The sequence below is a fragment of the Kogia breviceps genome, chromosome 10, assembly GCF_026419965.1.
Source record: "Kogia breviceps isolate mKogBre1 chromosome 10, mKogBre1 haplotype 1, whole genome shotgun sequence".
Classification (NCBI taxonomy): Eukaryota; Metazoa; Chordata; class Mammalia; order Artiodactyla; family Physeteridae; genus Kogia; species Kogia breviceps.
This window is the reverse complement of record NC_081319.1, coordinates 38622097-38638123: the sequence shown is the minus strand read 5'-3', so window position 1 is coordinate 38638123 and position 16027 is coordinate 38622097. Positions and strand designations below refer to the sequence as shown.

General features: G+C 59.0%; 1 protein-coding gene across 3 annotated transcripts; it reads left to right on the top strand.

The window, feature by feature from the left end:
- The first annotated feature begins 1717 nt into the window (after window positions 1-1717).
- On the top strand, window positions 1718-15512 carry SLC38A3 (solute carrier family 38 member 3). Of its 3 annotated transcripts, XM_059076823.2 has the most exons (16): window positions 1718-1780; window positions 9086-9240; window positions 9331-9412; window positions 9586-9701; window positions 10275-10348; window positions 10431-10523; window positions 10604-10685; window positions 11788-11870; window positions 11953-12011; window positions 12175-12339; window positions 12421-12500; window positions 12773-12873; window positions 13104-13228; window positions 13325-13469; window positions 14410-14513; window positions 14602-15512. In XM_059076823.2, the coding sequence occupies exons 2-16, from the start codon at window positions 9140-9142 to the stop codon at window positions 14704-14706; spliced, it is 1515 nt and encodes a 504-aa protein (XP_058932806.1). In that variant the 5' UTR covers window positions 1718-1780; window positions 9086-9139; the 3' UTR covers window positions 14707-15512. The 3 variants fall into 3 exon arrangements, with proteins under 3 accessions (XP_058932806.1, XP_066900253.1, XP_058932804.1); XM_067044152.1 differs by lacking the exon at window positions 12773-12873 and having other exon boundaries at window positions 13108-13228; XM_059076821.2 differs by having other exon boundaries at window positions 12175-12500.
- Window positions 15513-16027: the final 515 nt, after the last annotated feature.

Here is a 16027-nt window from a genome sequence, read left to right as displayed (position 1 = left end):
GCCTGGCCCAGGGACCCCACCTCACACCACCCTCAGGGCTCCCACAGCAGCCCAGCCCAGCTGGCCCCTGCTCCCTCCAGTCTGGGTTGAGGACCCCAACACCCACATGCTGGGTGACCTTGAAGCCAGGCCTCGCTCCTCAGGAACTGCCAATAGGAGCACCCAGCCCTTTGCAAATGGCTTCTGTGAGCATCCAAGATGTCTGGAGTTGGGAGGTGGGGGGCAGACCTGAGACCCTGGTCAACACCTCTCCTATCTGACTCTGTCCCACAGGCAGTCCTCAAGCCCCTTCGAAGGGTGAGAGTCTTAGGGTCTCTCATGACCAAAGTAAGCTGTGATCTGGGATTACACCAGCCCCAGATCAAGGGGGAGAGCCAGTCCCTTCCTATTTTTCACTCATCAGCAGGGAGGGAGCTTAGAGGGTTTGAGGTTTTCAAGGATTGCCACCATCCCAATGCCTTTCTCTTTAGTCCTCCCATCCCCTGGTACTTCTAGCCAAAGCTGAGTCCCCTTGGCTCACAGCTTTCCCTTAACCCACTGCCTTCAGGCCAGGGGAAAAGCCAGAGCCATTTCCTTGTGATGCAGGGGAAACTGAGGTATGCTAGGGCTTGGCTGCCGGGGTGCTGTGAGTCAGGCGGAAGAGAATCCTGGAGTCCTGACTCCCAGCCCAGGACAGGGAAGGGGTGAGGCCTGTCCTCTGAGGGCATTCTCCCCAATACCAAGGGAGGGGGGCAGACATGACACAGAGACATCCAGCTTGACTAGGAACAGCAGAGGCCATGGATTAATCGGATCAGAGCCAGTGGCTGAGAAGCAAGGGACACAGATGTTCTGCAAAACACCCCCCCAGCTCACCCCCAAGGTCAAGGCCTCCCCCAGCTCCCTGCTGGTTGCTCCTGGGCTGGTGGGCCTTAACACCCACCACCCACCTCTGAGCACTAAGGCCTTGGGTGGGAAGCAGGCAGGGGTGGGATAGGAGCCCTCAGCCAGGAATGGGGTCACGCTAAAACCCCTTCCCCTGAGGCACCAAGTCCCAGGCCCCACTTCCCATGGGCAGACACAGCTGTCTCCTACTCTTTAGAAATAAGGAAATGGGGGCATGGCCAGGGAGATCCAGACAAGGCTCAGAGTGAGCGAAGACTCCAAGACTTGCTCCCCGCACCCCCTGCCCACCCCTGCCCCGTCCTCACTGCCCCTACCCTTGTCTACCCTCAATCTCTTCTGAGTATCTGGGGTGAAGACAGAATTGATGCAGGGAGCCCCTGTCCTCACCCTATCCCACCTCTGCTTGGGAAGGGTGAGGCAGGCAGAAAAGATACCTTGTGCCTAAGTTATGTGAAAGTCCCCCATTCAAGGCATCCTTCGCTGAGGTTAAGCATGGCCCTGTTCCCATTCCTCTTAGCTGAAAAGCCCCTTCTGGCTTGAGGGAAGTGAGGGCAGAGCATTTCAGGGGTTGGAGGCGCTCAGAGACCTCAGAGAGAATCTGCTTTGGACTAAAGCATTCCCCCAACAAGGTTCAACTGAGCCCCTCCCGGAGCAGCTGCTCTCCTATCTAAGGCTCCTTAGCGCTCGGGCTGCCCCTTTGCTCCAGGCCAGTGGAGGGCCCCCGCCCCTCCGCAGACCTGCCCCTCCTCCTGCGGGCCGCGGGGGATTGGCGGGCCGGGGGCGGGCCGGGGGCGGGGCCGAGCGCCCTTCATCCCCTGCCGCTGCGCTCAGCCTAGAGCAGAGCGGACAGCACCGGCCCAAGCGGAGCACCGCGCGTCCTCACCCGCGAGGCCAGGTACTGCTGGGGGCGCCGACCCCGCGTCCAGGGGCACCGAGCGGGCGGAGCCCTACTGTCCACTTTCGCGTCCGGAGCTGGGCTCTGGGCAGGTCCCCTCTCCCTCCCTGGCTCCGGGCAGGCGCCCCAGCCTCCGGGGAGCCAAAGCCCCGAGCGCTCCAGGCGAAGGTCTGGGGACCCGCCAGCTCCCAGCTTGAGCTAGTGTCCCGGAAGGAGCACCTCGTGGTCTCGGGGCCTCTCGCAGGGCCGGGCGGGATAGCAGGAGGTCGGCGACACCCGGGGCTGGGGTCACAGGACGCCTTGTTGGGGGCTAGGGTGGCACGCGATGGGCTTCTCGAGGCACGGTCCAAGGGGGCGAGCTCGAGAGGGCCCGGAGGGGGGGCTAAGAGGGCCGGGGAGCAGGCCCTGGAGCGCTGCCCCGACTGGCGCCTGACAAGCAAATCGGCCCGCTGGCACGCCGGGCGTCAGGGTATATTTATACCGCTGCGTTAGGCAGGGGCTTGAGGGCAGATCGGGCCAGGCTGCCTGAGGGGCCGCGTGGCACATGTTGGTCCCAGAGTCCGTGCCATTTGCAGCCAGGCCAGCGGGCACGGCGGGCACAGGGCGAGCGTGGTTCCCTGGATTGAGGGCGGGGCTCGGTCTGAGCTCCTAGAGCTGACAGTGCGCTTAGGGGCGGAGGGAAAGGACCGGGACTAGGTTTGCAGGAGCCCGCCCCCACCGATTGGCCCCTTCGATTGGCCACAGCGAGTGCGTGCGTTTGTTTACACCCGGGGAGGGGGAGGCCAGGGGCGGGGCCTGTGGGAATCCACCCTCTCCCCCACAGGGACCTGAGCCCTGAGCCCAGGTGTGGGCTCTGGGACAGGTCTGAGGGGGACTAAGTCAAAGGTCCTTGCACCGTGGGGGCCACCTCGACCCAGGCCATCCTTCTTTCAGCCTGCCAGTCCTGTCCTTCCTTCCATGACTGCCTTCAGCCTCTCTGCTGGCCCTGAAAGGGGCCCTTCCTCTTTAGTACACAGTCTGGCATGGGGGCTCACTTCCTTCTGGAAAGAAAGCAAATGCCTCAGAGGTTCTCAGTCTGGAGCATAGCAAGCTGGAGAGATCCAAGGACAGGTCCATTTTGAGAGGGGGAGGTTCTGCACAAACATGGAAGGCTTCCTGCAGGAAGCACCAAAGGAGGGAGAAATCAGGAGTGGATGAGGCCAGGCCTGGCACATCCCTAAGAGGGCTGGAATGCTGGGATCAGGAATGAGAAACTCGGACTCCTTGAGATTGAGGGCTGGGGACTGTGTCTCTGGGGAGGGTGGGGGTGTACATCTCAGAACTTTGTTCTGTCTGGGCCCATAGAGCCACCATCCTCACTGGCTTCCCAAGCCACCCTTTGTTCTGTACTGGTTCTTTGGGCCCATGTCACAAACATCCCCCCCATCCAGACTCCAGGTGGCAAGATCATGAGAGCTGGTTGCTCCTGTCCTAGTGCCTGCTGCCCTAGCAAGTAGGCTTGGAGCCCTGGAAAAAAGGAGAAACTGAGGTGCAACAGGACAAGCTGGGTGGTTCATGGTCTCTGGCTGGGGGCAGGGAAGGTTTTTGAGCCGAACTGAGTGCACCCTGAAAGTCTGGGCTGGGCAGGGTGCAGGCACTCAGTCTGAGGGGGAAAATGTTTTGGGGGAGTGGTTGGCTACAAGAGAGGTACAGTTTTGGCATCTGTATGTACAGAAAGCTGGGGCGGGATGTGCAGTCTATACCATAATAGGATAGGGGCACTGCGGGAGGATGTTCCAGTGCAGACATGGCTGGGGAGCCAGGCGCCACTTGGAGCAGGTGAAGTGGGGTGGAGGCTTGCCAAAGACCTTGAACCCATTCCATTCATTTAATATTTACTGAGTACCTACTGTGTGCCCTGTGCACACTCAGTCTGGTGGATGGAGGGCTGGACTTTGGATAAGACAGATGCATGGTGGGGGCGCTCTAGAGGACCAGGCAGGGCTTCTGGGGGCCAAAGGGAAGGACCAGCTGCTGGGCAGGAGGGGCTTTCCGGCCAGCGGCCTGGGGTAGCTTGGATTTGAATTTCCGCTCTGCGGGCCACGTCCTGTACACAGCCTCTCAGCCAGCACGTCTGCACACGTGCTGGCTGCTGAGGATGGGGGTCACTTCAACTGACTGTCCTCTCCGTATACCTTTCCTATTGTGTGGGCAGACAAGCCATGCGTGCTGGACTAGGGGGCTCTGAGCTTTCCAGCTGGGCCTGGCCTGTGGCCCCAGTGGGCTCAGTCCCACCCTCTGGATGTCTGCACCTGGCTAATGGGAGCATAACCTGCCCTTGTAGGAACCTGGAAATGCTGTGGCATCCCTGCAGTGCCCACTGGGCCTGCTGCCCCCTCACCTGGGCCTCTGGCTCCCTCTACTTCTTGCGCCTTCTGGGATGCTCTGTCTTGTCTTGCTGTCTCTCTGTCTCTTTCTCCATCTGGCTATCTCTAAATGGTTGGCCATCTCTGTCGATCTGTCTCTCACTTATCTGGTTGTCTGTCTCCCTGTCTGAATGTCTGTCCACCCATCTCTCTGTGTATTCTTCTCTATTTGTGTCCCTCTAGATCCGTCTGCATTTCTTTATCTCCCTGTGCCTGTCTCTTGGTTGGATCAGTATGCATGGACACAGATATCACGTGTGTGTGTTTTCTCTCCCTGTCTCTCTCTTCCCTCCCTCTGACTCTCTCTGCTTCTTCCTGACATTGGATGGTGCCTCTCCTCTGGGCTGACCTTGCCTTCTGCCCCCCCATCGGGGTCTCCAGTGAGTCCTGAGCTGCCCCAGGCCCCTGCTCCAGCTTTCTTTGGGGCCAGAAGTCCGGCTGTCCAAATATTTGGCCGCCTCCAGGGGATTCCGAGTCAGCAGGGAGGAGGATGGGCTGGCTGGCTCGGGGTCTCCCCTGCCCCTGGGGGGGCCACAGGCACTTGATGTCCTGTCCTTTGCCTCAGCTGAGCCTCGGGTTGCATGTCCTTCTCAGCAGGCTGGCAGTGCGGGGGAGGGGGCTGCTGCTGGCTCTGGCCCAGTCTTGAGGCAAGAGGTTCCGAGTGCAGCTTCCACTGGGGGCAATCTGAGCAAGGAGGGTCCAGGGGTGGGCAGAAGGGGAGGCTTAGGTGTCTGGGGATAGGCCCAACGCTAAGCGCCTGTTAGGTTTAGAAAATGTACCCTGTCACAGGAAAGTCCATCTTCCGGCCCCAGCTGGGGCCCTCAGATCTTCCTAGACACTTCCGGATACCCGGAAGCACCGGGCTAGGGGATGAGGGGTTGGTGTGGCCAACACATCAGTGCTCTGCACCATTTGCCTTCCCCTCCTGAATGCTACGCCCTTAGTACCAGCCGGATGTTGGCTACACACTAGCCACTTACTCAGTGTTGTTGGCAATGGGGGAGTAGTGGATGGAAGACTGGATCTGCTGAGGTCAAAATCTGGAGTTGTGGGTCTGGGGGAGGGGCAAGGGGTTTGTTTTAGTATCCTCCCGCGTTCTGAACACCCGCCCACACACCCTGTCCCTAGACCCCTGACCTCAGCAATCAGCTCCACACCAATCCCTGTGGCTGTTCCTTGAGAACATACAATCCAGATGTGTCTGTTGAATCCAGTTTCCCTGTTAACTGATAGCTTGTCCGAGGAGGGTGTTATCTTTCTGAAGCCTGGAGAAGCAGGTGGGCAAAGGGGCTCTAGGGAGGGACACCTTCTCTCAGCTGATGAGGGGAGTGGTAAGGACCGGTGAACTAGAACTGGGGGCAGCCCTCATTTGTGGGCCCCCAGGGATGACCACAGTGGACCCTTAAGCCAGGCCAGCAGCCTCTCACCTGTGATCTGAGCTGAGGTGAGGGCTTCCCAGGCACAAGGAGCCTGGGGGCCATGGCAGCAAGCTCTGTGGGGTCTGTGCATCCACCAGCACATGTGGCCACAGGACCGAGGGAAGAAGGACAGTGTGATTGTCTCCCTGTAGTTAGCCTGCTACTGCAGACCCACTCACGTCCCTGAACACTGGGGAGGAAAGCCGGGCTCAGAGCCCTGGTGGCTCCAAGGCCCTGGATGCAGGGACAGAGAGGTGAGCTTCCCATAGCAGCTGACACAAGCAGTGGCCCCACGGTGGCCTGGATTCCTGGATCTCGAAATCTTTAATTAGCCAAACTCAACGCCTGTCGAGGAGGTGTGCCTGACGAATTCTCATCCTGTGATGTCTGTGTGGGCAGACATTACCTGCTATGCTATCCCCATGGCTTCTGCACACCACCCCCCTTATCTCTCCACAGAGCAAACAGGCCCCAGGGCAGTGGCCTGGACCATCGATTTACTGCCTGAACCGATGCTACACCCATGACAGATGCCATTCTGATGATCTGCCCAAGGTCGCAGTGATCTCCCCACCCAAGAGCCTGACCCCCCTCTGGGAGCCTGTGGTCTGCTCTGGGGGCGAAGTCCTCAGGGAGGCTTCTCACTCTGTCCCCACCTTTGGTCAAACTTCACGGAACCCCCGGAGAACAGGAAGACACTGAGGTCCTGAGTGGGGAATACTTTGTCCATGGTCACATGGTGAGGCAGGGCCAGGTCAGGCCTCAGACCCACAGTGTGCACTCTGGGCTTTTCCCACAGTGGCTCAGAATCTGCTGACAGCTTTCCTCAGGCAGGGGCTATCCCCTGAGTCTACTCCGATACCTGATGCAAAGGAGCCTGGCAGGTGGCAGGCCTGAGAGACAGGAACTGTCAAAAATGGGCTGCCAGCCTCAGGAAATGCCTGGACATCCACATGTCAGGCCAGTACTAATCTCTATCCTGGTCCCGCAGCCCTTAGCCTTGCCCTAACTGAAGTACAGATTCCTTGACCTCGACTTCAAGGCCCTTTCAGTCTTGTCTATGGCCACAGAACCTTCATTCTATCCTCACAGCCTGCTTTATACCACACCTCAGGGCCTTTACCCATGCTGTGCACTCTTCTTGAGGTACTCTTTCTTGTTTCCACATCCTGGGGGCTCCTGCTGGAATTTCAGAACTGGCTCCCTCACCTCCTCCTCCAGGAAGCCTTCCTTGATGCCCCTCTCTCTCCCTTTTTGAGTCCCAGCACTATGTGGCTTGGTTAAAAGCCACACTATATGCTGGGGTTCCCCTGCAGGAGCCATAGGGCGGGGGATGTCTGTGTGGGTTTTGTCCCTTCCAGACTGGAAGCCACTTGAGGAAGGATATTCCATGTCCTCTCTGGGATCTCAGGCCAGCCTGAGACCCAGCAGTGACTGGTTGTGAGTAATAGGCAGGACCTGAAGGTCTAGGCCCAGGTCCTGCTTGAGGGGATGGGGAACCTGAAGCCAGGGCCTCAGGCACTTTGGCCATGACCATGCCATGGACTGTGGTCTCCCTGGAGGCAGTGCCTGGCTGCTAGGGAAGAATATTAAGGCAGAGAAGAGTGCTTTGTCCAGGCTGCTGACTCAGCACACTCTGAGGGCCTGTCCAAGCCTGCCCCGGGCGGAAGGCCAGGCAAGGGCAACCCCAGCTGAGAGCCAGGGGGCACTCTGGAGTGACTCTGGAGACCAGGTGCTGGTATCCTTGGAGGGGTGCTGTTGGTGAGGCTCAGGGCAGGGGCATGAAGAAGACAGGCTTACCTTAGGGACTCTGGTCCAGGCGAAGAGGGCGTTAGAAGAGGTGCTCAAATTGTCATGGTCCTCCGCTTTACTAACACTCTCCCCACCTGGACAGGCGGGAGGAGAGAAGGGTTCAGATGCCAGCATCAGAGGAAGGAGAGGTAGGTTGAGGGGTCCAAGGGTGCCAGGTATGGGGTACTCAGGACTGAGGTACCTAGGATCTGAACTCTGGCTTGGGGCTGCCTGGGGCCATTGCAGGGAGGTCCTCTGGTCAGTTCTGTGTGGCTGCTGCCTCCAGAACACCAAGGCCTGTGGCCTGAGGCCCGAGTCCTGAGCCTAGCCTCCCCTACCCACCCTAGCCCTGAATGCTGAGTTTGAGACCCCTGGTGCTCCAGCTTCAGGAGCAGACCTGAGACCATCAGGATCTGGAGTGGGGATGGGGGATTTGGGGCAGGATTCAGGGTTCCCAAGCAGAGGGGGTGCCATGACATCAAGATTAGGCTCTGGCTGACCTGCCTGGCAGTGCTGCCCCCTCCCTGCTCTCCACTCTGGCCTCAGATCTCCTGCTGGCCTATCTGGCCTTCAGGATGTCCTTATAGATCCTGGGGACACTATGCCCAGGTACCTTCTGGGCATGGGGTAGGCGGCTCCCAGCACCAGTGATGGGAGAGGGGCTAGCGAGTTGTCTGGACAGTGGGCAGAGTTGGGCATATGGGGAGGAGGGGAGCTGATCCCTTTGGGGTCCAGCAGAGCTATGCCCTGATCCAGTGGTCCAGGCCCGTCTACAGCTGGGCAAGGTTCTGAGTTCCTGACCTGGGGCTCCAGAAAGTGGGGAGTCTCCTCAAAGGAGGGCCCTGGACACCTAAGGGTGGGGGGTTCCCCAGCAGGGGAGGAGAGGCTTGGAAGAGAACATGGCCCTGAGGCCAGAGCTGTGCGGAGGGTGAGGCCTGTGTGGCCCAAAGAACTGGACCCCAGGGCACCCATTTCCTGGAAGGCCCCTGAGGGCCCTTTGCAGCCAAGCGGGCAGGGTCCAGGTGTCCAGCCACCCAGCACCGCCTTAGGCCTCCTGGCTCCGTGGGTGTAGCCTCTGCGCCTGCCGTTCCCAGCGCCAGCTCTCAGCCCACAGAGGGACCTTTGTTCTGGCTGCCAACAAAGCCCGCCGGGTGTCTGGGAACAGGGCCCACAGCCCTCGCCCTCTCCCGAGGCCTCCAGCCGTCGGGCAGTGCCATTCTAGGTTGGCTAGGAGGCCCCTGGCACACAGGGCACAGGAAACTGTCTCCCAGTATTAATATCAGGGAGGGGCAATCAGTCCAGGGCCCATCCCCAGAGTGGGATCTGGTGGCCTGGGACTCAGCCTCCTGGGGTCCTGGCACCACTGGGCTCTGAACTCAGGTCATCCAACTGAGCTTTACTTCACAGATGGTGAGACCGAGGCCCCAAGGGCTTGCCTGGGTCGGTATGTATATGTGGCAGGGGAGTGCTAGGTAATGGCTGAGGTGTCGCCTCAGAATGTCCTGGAGAACTCAGGTATCCGAACTCTGCCCCTCAATGGCAGGTTCCAGGGTGGCAACAGGCAGAGCTGCATGAACGTTTATGTCCTCAGTGAACTTCTGGGAGGTGTGCTATAGCTGCAGACTTCCTGTGGGAGTCTGGGCCGTGAGCCCAAGGAGCGGGGATAACCAGGGGGACTGTCTGTTCTGTAGACTTCTGACTGTGTCAGTGTGAGAGCCAGTGTTCCTGGTGGTGGTCCCTGAGCCATGGAGGCACCTCTGCAGACGGAGATGGTGGAGTTGGTACCCAACGGCAAACACTTGGAGGGGCTACTCCCTGTCACCACCCCCACGGCTGGCAACCAGAGGTGAGCGAGGGACTCAGTCACGGCTTAGGGCAGGGCAGGGTGCAGGGCAAGGGGCTGGAGCTGAGCTGCTTGGCTGGTCTGTGCCTGCAGGGTCGAGGGCCCTGGACGGAGCTGTGTTGAAGGCGAAGGCTTCCTACCAAAAAGGCCCAGCAAGGAGCCACACTTCACCGATGTGAGCTGGGGTGGCCGTCAGGGGCTCGGGGGCACCCCTGGGAGCTTGAGGGCAGTAATGAGGTGCTACGGGGCAGCGATGGGACGCCAAGGGACTGTGCGAGGGAATGCTGATTTACCCTCCACAACTTGCTAACTCACCCCACCCCTCCCTTCTCTCTCTGGTGCCTGCAGTTCGAGGGGAAGACATCGTTCGGGATGTCAGTGTTCAACCTCAGTAACGCCATCATGGGCAGTGGCATCCTGGGGCTCGCCTACGCCATGGCCAATACGGGCATCATCCTTTTCCTGTGAGTGCCCTCAGCAAACCTTCTAAAGATAGGAGCCCTAAACGGGCCACCAATCCTGACCTCCCAGGACCTGCCAGTTTCCTGTCGCAAGACCCAGGCTGCAGTGGGTGGCCACTTACACTCAACCCAAACCACAGCTGAAAAAAAACAGCCGTGGCCAGACAAATATACCTCATTTCCCAGTAAACCCACTGAGATGACAACACGAGGCCAGCCTAACAGGACTGAGTCTGTCCTACCACATTTACACGTGATGGATAAACCCCATGGCCAGGCCTTCTGTGGGTATACGTGTCCTTACCTCAGAGCTCTGCCCTGCAGCCTAAATGGAAAACATGTTTCTTCCAAGATCTCAAGGGGAGGCGGTGCTCAGAGGGTCCCTTCTGGGTCATGGCCACCCTGGGTCAACCCAGATGATGTTCACCACCCCTGGGGTCTGCCGAGTTTGCATCCACACATGTTGTGGGTCCAGACACCTGGGTCACAGACCCCACACACCCAGGCGTCCCGGAGCTCATTGCCCCCTGCCTGCCAGAGGAGCCCCAGCAACCTCTTTTCGTCCACCTTCCCCAGGTTCCTGTTGACGGCCGTCGCCTTGCTCTCCAGCTACTCCATCCACCTGCTACTCAAGTCCTCAGGGATCGTGGGTGAGCCCCAAACCTGGCCTGTAGCAGGGAGGGGTGGGCTGGGGAGAGCACTCCTGACTGTCCTGATTCCCTGTCCCCACAGGCATCCGTGCCTATGAGCAGCTGGGCTACCGTGCCTTTGGGACCCCAGGAAAGCTGGCGGCAGCCCTGGCCATTGCGCTGCAGAACATCGGAGGTGAGGCTGAAGGGCAGATGACGGACGGTGGACAGGCTGAAGGCTGGCTGGTTTGGCTGACCTGCCTCTCTCCTCCCCAGCCATGTCCAGCTACCTGTACATCATCAAGTCCGAGCTGCCCCTTGTCATACAGACCTTCCTGAACCTGGAGGAGCGGACCTCGTGAGCCCTAGGGTGGGGCGGGGCTGGGTGAGGGTGGGAGGCCCTAGTCTAACCCTCTATGTCCACCACTAGCAGAGCCCAGGCTGGGCTAGTGGGAGAGACAAGACAGGGTGGAGGTGGGTGGCAGAGAGCTGCCGGCAGAGCTACCACTCAGTGCACACTTGTTTATGAAGCACCTTGGGGAAGACTCCCAGGAGGGCCATGTGGAGCAGGGGGTAGTCTGAGGCTGAGGAAGCCGGCCTCACCTAGCCGTGGACCCAGCCTGTGAACACAGAGGACCTGAGAACCTCAGGCTTAGCTCTAAGCTCCTGCTATTCCTGACCGTGGCTTGGGTGTTAGCCTCCCCACCACCTCGCCCCAACCAAGAAATTAAGCCCACAGTGTCCCAGTTGCCTATCATCAGTTTAGCCAATTCTCATGGCATAAGCGTGTTTTGTCGGTAGGAGCAGAGAAGATAGCCAGGCCCTGCCCTTGACAATACAGCCCCAGCAAGCAGAAAGGCTGCATGGCTGAAAGCAGCTCTGGGAGGAAGGAAACAGCCAGGATTCTGCCCCCAGGCCCTGGGGGCCTTTCCCAAGGAGTTGGCCTTTGGGTTTGCCCTTGAAGGAGGGTCTCATTCCTCATCGCTTTAGCTCCCTGTGTCCACTCTCCATTGAGGGCGTGGGGCAGGATGATGCAGGATGCAGATGCTGGGGGGACCACAAGGAGCTCAGGTGGCTGGCAAGTCCCTGAGACCCCCATGGAAAATGCCTCACCCCCCAGACCCGGGTTCTTTCATCCCACCCACCCCCCGGGCCTCTTGGGGCCACTCCATGGGGAGGATGGACCCAGACCTGTGTGTCCTAGGAAGAACCACAGTGACTGTAATTGTCATGGTTACCAAGCCAAGCGGGAGCTGAGTGTATTAGTCCTCACCTTGTCCAGGAGAGTGCTGGGAGTGGGCCCATTTTGCAGATGCGGAAAGGGAGGCTCAGAGCTGTGGACAAGTATTCTTCAGAGATCACTCAGTGGCACCACGGGTGACCCCGGCTGGGGGTCAGGCGGCCCCATCCCCCGAGGCTGAGTGGATTCTAACATCGGCTCCCCACTCCCGTCCCTGCAGGGACTGGTACATGAATGGAAACTACCTGGTGGTCCTGGTTTCTGTCATCGTCATTCTGCCTCTGGCACTGATGCGGCAGCTTGGTGAGTGTGGTGGGTCCAGGGCCTTGGAGGGATGCATGGGAGGGAACCTTCGGTCTCACCTCCCCCCTCCCCAACTTTGCAGGCTACCTAGGCTACTCCAGTGGCTTCTCTCTCAGCTGCATGGTGTTCTTCCTAATTGCAGTGAGTTACCCTCCACCCTGGTCGAGGGAAGGGGGCAGGTCTTTCTGGGAAGCCTGGGTCAGAAGGCAGCTCCTCCAGTCCTGATCTAGATGTAGCTTCACAGTGACTTCCCAGGGAGCCTAGCCGGGCCCTGATACCCTTATCCTTCCCTGCCCCCACCTAGGTCATCTACAAAAAGTTCCACGTGCCCTGCCCGCTGTCCCCCAGTTTAGCCAACATGACAGGCAACTTCAGCCTCGTGGAGGTCATCAAGGAAGAGGCAAGGCTGCAGGTTGAGACGGAAGCCGCAGCCTTCTGCACCCCGAACTACTTCACCCTCAACACACAGGTTGCAACAGACCAGGGAGGGGGCAGTGGGCCTGGTGAGAGAGTCAGGGGCTGTTCTGACACAGAATCCCTGTTTTGCCAGACGGCATACACGATCCCCATCATGGCTTTCGCCTTTGTCTGCCACCCTGAGGTGCTGCCCATCTATACAGAGCTCAAGGAGTAGGTATCCGTGGCTGGGAGAGGGGGAGGGGGATGCCTTGAGTTGGTCTGGGGAGAACGGACGTGGTCCTAAAGGGGGGAAAGAGTGACAGGAGCCAAGTCATTTTATCCAAGGTCTCCATGGCTGCCACAAGGGGCGACCGGGGGCAAGAAGGAGGCTCCCTCAGCTACCAGATGGTGAGGGTGTGGTGCCAGAGAGAGACCCCAGGACACATGGGGGTTTCCCAATGTGGCCCAGCTTGGCACCAATCCCCTCCCCTGCTGCCCCATAGCCCCTCCAAGAGGAAGATGCAGCACATCTCCAACCTGTCCATCGCCGTCATGTATGTCATGTACTTCCTGGCCGCCCTCTTCGGCTACCTCACCTTCTACGGTATGGCTGGACCGTGGGGGCAGAGGCAGAGGCCAGGCTGGGGGGCAAGGGGCTGGCCAGTGGCCATGGCACCCTGCGTACTATAGGCGTTCATTAGGTCTGTGATGCCTAACTGCCCTGCAGCTGTGGAGGTGAGTCTGTTGCCACTCCGCAGCGTCAGGGTCAACCCAGGCTCAGAGCCCAACCTCCTCCCTGGACCTCTTGCTGACCACCCTCCCTGCCTGCCACAGACAGGGTGGAGTCGGAGCTGCTGCATACCTACAACAAGGTGGACCCGTTTGATGTGCTGATCCTGTGTGTGCGCGTGGCCGTGCTGACAGCAGTCACGCTCACAGTGCCAATTGTTCTGTTTCCGGTGAGCCAACGTGCAGGTGGCCAGGTGGCCAGACCACTGGCGGGGTGGGACTGATGGGGCTGACCGATTGATGACTCTCCCCAACCTGCTTCCCAGGTGCGCCGCGCCCTCCAGCAGATGCTGTTTCAGGACCGTGAGTTCAGCTGGTTGCGGCATGTGCTCATTGCTGTTGGCCTGCTCACTTGTATCAACCTGCTGGTCATCTTTGCCCCCAACATCCTGGGCATCTTCGGGGTCATCGGTAAGGGTCTGGCCCTGCTGTGAATGGACGCAGGGTACTGCCCCAGAGAACTTCCCTTCTGCAAACGCTGGCAGATTCCTAAGCTCATACCCTACGTTTAAGTGATGGCTGCTGGCCATGTGCACAGCTTGGCCTCCCATCTGAGATTTGTCCTTAAGGCTCTCCTAATCCGTTTCGAGGGCTCAGAGCCACCGAGACAGTTACCCTTGCTGGGGGTGCTGGAGGATGGAGTGGAGCGCAAGGGTCAAGGGGCCTTCACAAAGGATCTCATTGGCTCTTGTCCCCACCTCACATATGAGGAAGTTTAGAGTGATTAAGGGAGAGCCATATAGCTGTTAAGTGGAGAGCCTTGACTGGGCCCCAGGATCATGGGACTATAGGTTTAGGGTTCTGTCCAACTGTCCCAGTTGGGGCTCTGCGTGGGAAGATCAAACAATTCTGAGACGTCTTTGGGGTGACCCAACTCAGGAGACTCACTCCCCAGCCCAGCTCTGCAAGGACCAACACACAGACCTGGGGAGTGAGTATCATTGATATCACTGACAGGACTCTTGGTTCTGTATGTCTGAAAGCCGACTCAAAATGAATTATACAGAAAGTAATGTATTGGCTCAATTAATGGAAAAGCCTACAGGAATAGCTATATCCAGGAGCCCAATACCCTCAAACTTCATCTCCGTCTCTTGGCCTGCCTTTTCTCTTTGCCAGCTTCATTCACTGACAGAGTTTTCTGACACCAAAGGCACTAGCCTTCTATCCTGGTAGACAAAGAACAAGGGGAGGGGCTGATGGGCTCTCCAGAATCAGACAGAGCTCTCGAGTGGAGTCTCAAGACGAGACTCCCTCATCAAGGAATGTTTGATCTCATTAAAGGGTCCACCCTGAACCTTAGCCAATAGGTGGACGTGAGCCAGTGGTGGCCATGCCTTATTCTTTGCAGGTGCCACATCTGCCCCATGCCTCATCTTCATCTTCCCTGCCATCTTCTACTTTCGCATCATGCCCACAGAGAAGGAACCTGCAAGATCTACCCCCAAAATCCTGGTGCGAAGGGCCTGGGGGTTGGTGTGCTGGCGTGGGGATGAGGGGGTTGCCCTGACCTCAGACCTGACCCTGACTTCTGACCCCACAGGCCCTTTGTTTTGCTGCACTTGGCCTCTTGCTGATGACCATGAGCTTGAGCTTCATCATTATTGACTGGATCTCGGGGACCAGTCGGCATGGAGGAAGCCACTAGGATGACCCCCATCCTGTTCTGTCTACTCGTCCTCCTACCCCTGCCCAGACTTCAGCCCCTGCTCCCATCCAGTGGCCAGTTGGAGGGGGAAGAGAAAGACGTGGTGAACACTATGGCATTTGGCCCTGCCCCATGTCCTCTCTGTCGAAGTTTTTGTTAGCGCCAGGACCAAGGCCCTTGGGCCACTACCCTGCTGAGCTCCCGGCCTACAGGGGCTTCCTGAGCTGGGAGCAGGGTGGGGCTGTACCCCTGCTCCCTTCCTGCTGCCTCAGGTCCCACCCAAGCCCCTTATTCTCTTTGCACAGGTGCATAGACTGAGGCCCAGCAGCTGCCCCCTAAGGTCACACACAGCCTGTAGGGGCACAAAGAGCTGAATTAGGCCTGCAGTCATCCCCCCACCTTGCTCCTGGGGCCATGGTCTGCACCCTGGGGCTTCATCTCCCTCAGCCCGCTTGCCTCTCTTCCTTCTGTCACCTAGGCCCCTTTCGTGGGCTCAGGCCCTCGGATAATCTGGTCCTCTTTCCCATCCCCTCCACCAGGAGCAGAACCCCCTCACCCTATGCTTGAGGGTGAGGCTGGTGTGGACACCCCAAGGGACCACTTCCCTGGTCTTTCACCAGTCCTGGGGAGGCTGGGACTCCCCCCACCCCAAGCCCAGGCCATAGCTCACATTCCACTGCTGGGAGAAGAAAGAAGCTGGGGCCCAGAACGTGTCTGCCCCTGGGAGCCAGAGACCCCAGGGGCCAGTCTGGGGCAGGAGTGGAGAGGCTGGCAGCCTCCTTTTATAAATATTATACATAATACCAGCTGTGCTTTATATTCTTGATCTCCATGGTCCCTGGGTTCCTGGAAAGTGGGGTGGGAGCCGGGACATGGATGGTGATGGAAGCCTGCCCTGCCTTTTTCCCTAGGATAAGGGTGGGGATAGGGTGAGTCCCCTACTCCCCCCCACCCCCTGCCTCCCAAACCAACCAGTGGTGTGCTGAGACCCAGCTCTGGGCCTGGGCCAGGCTCAGCACAGACCTGCTTTCTCACGGGGTGAGGTGGGGAGGAATTAATGAGGCCCCAGGAAATGGGACAGAGAGAGGCCTCCGGAAGGAGGCAACGTGAGGTGCATCCCCAGCAGCTTCCAGGGAGGGTCTGAGCTGGGGGCAGCTGAGCCCTGCAGAAGCCCTGCAGAAGCCCTGCAGAAGGGCCCCCTGCCCTCCCCAGCTGCCAGGTCAACCCTGTGTCAATGCCTTAAATCTGGGGACAAAAGTCCAGGGGTCCTGTGCCCTGTCAGGCTAATCTTTTATTAATAGTAAAACCTACTACGAATAAA

Excerpts from the sequence above, each read along its gene's own strand:
- SLC38A3 (XM_059076821.2), top strand. The coding sequence starts at position 9,140 with ATGGAGGCACCTCTGCAGACGGAGATGGTGGAGTTGGTACCCAACGGC. Across the intron at positions 10,349-10,430 it reads CAAGTCCTCAGGGATCGTGG|GCATCCGTGCCTATGAGCAG; the intron begins GTGAGCCCCAAA and ends CTGTCCCCACAG. Across the intron at positions 13,229-13,324 it reads TGCCAATTGTTCTGTTTCCG|GTGCGCCGCGCCCTCCAGCA; the intron begins GTGAGCCAACGT and ends CCTGCTTCCCAG.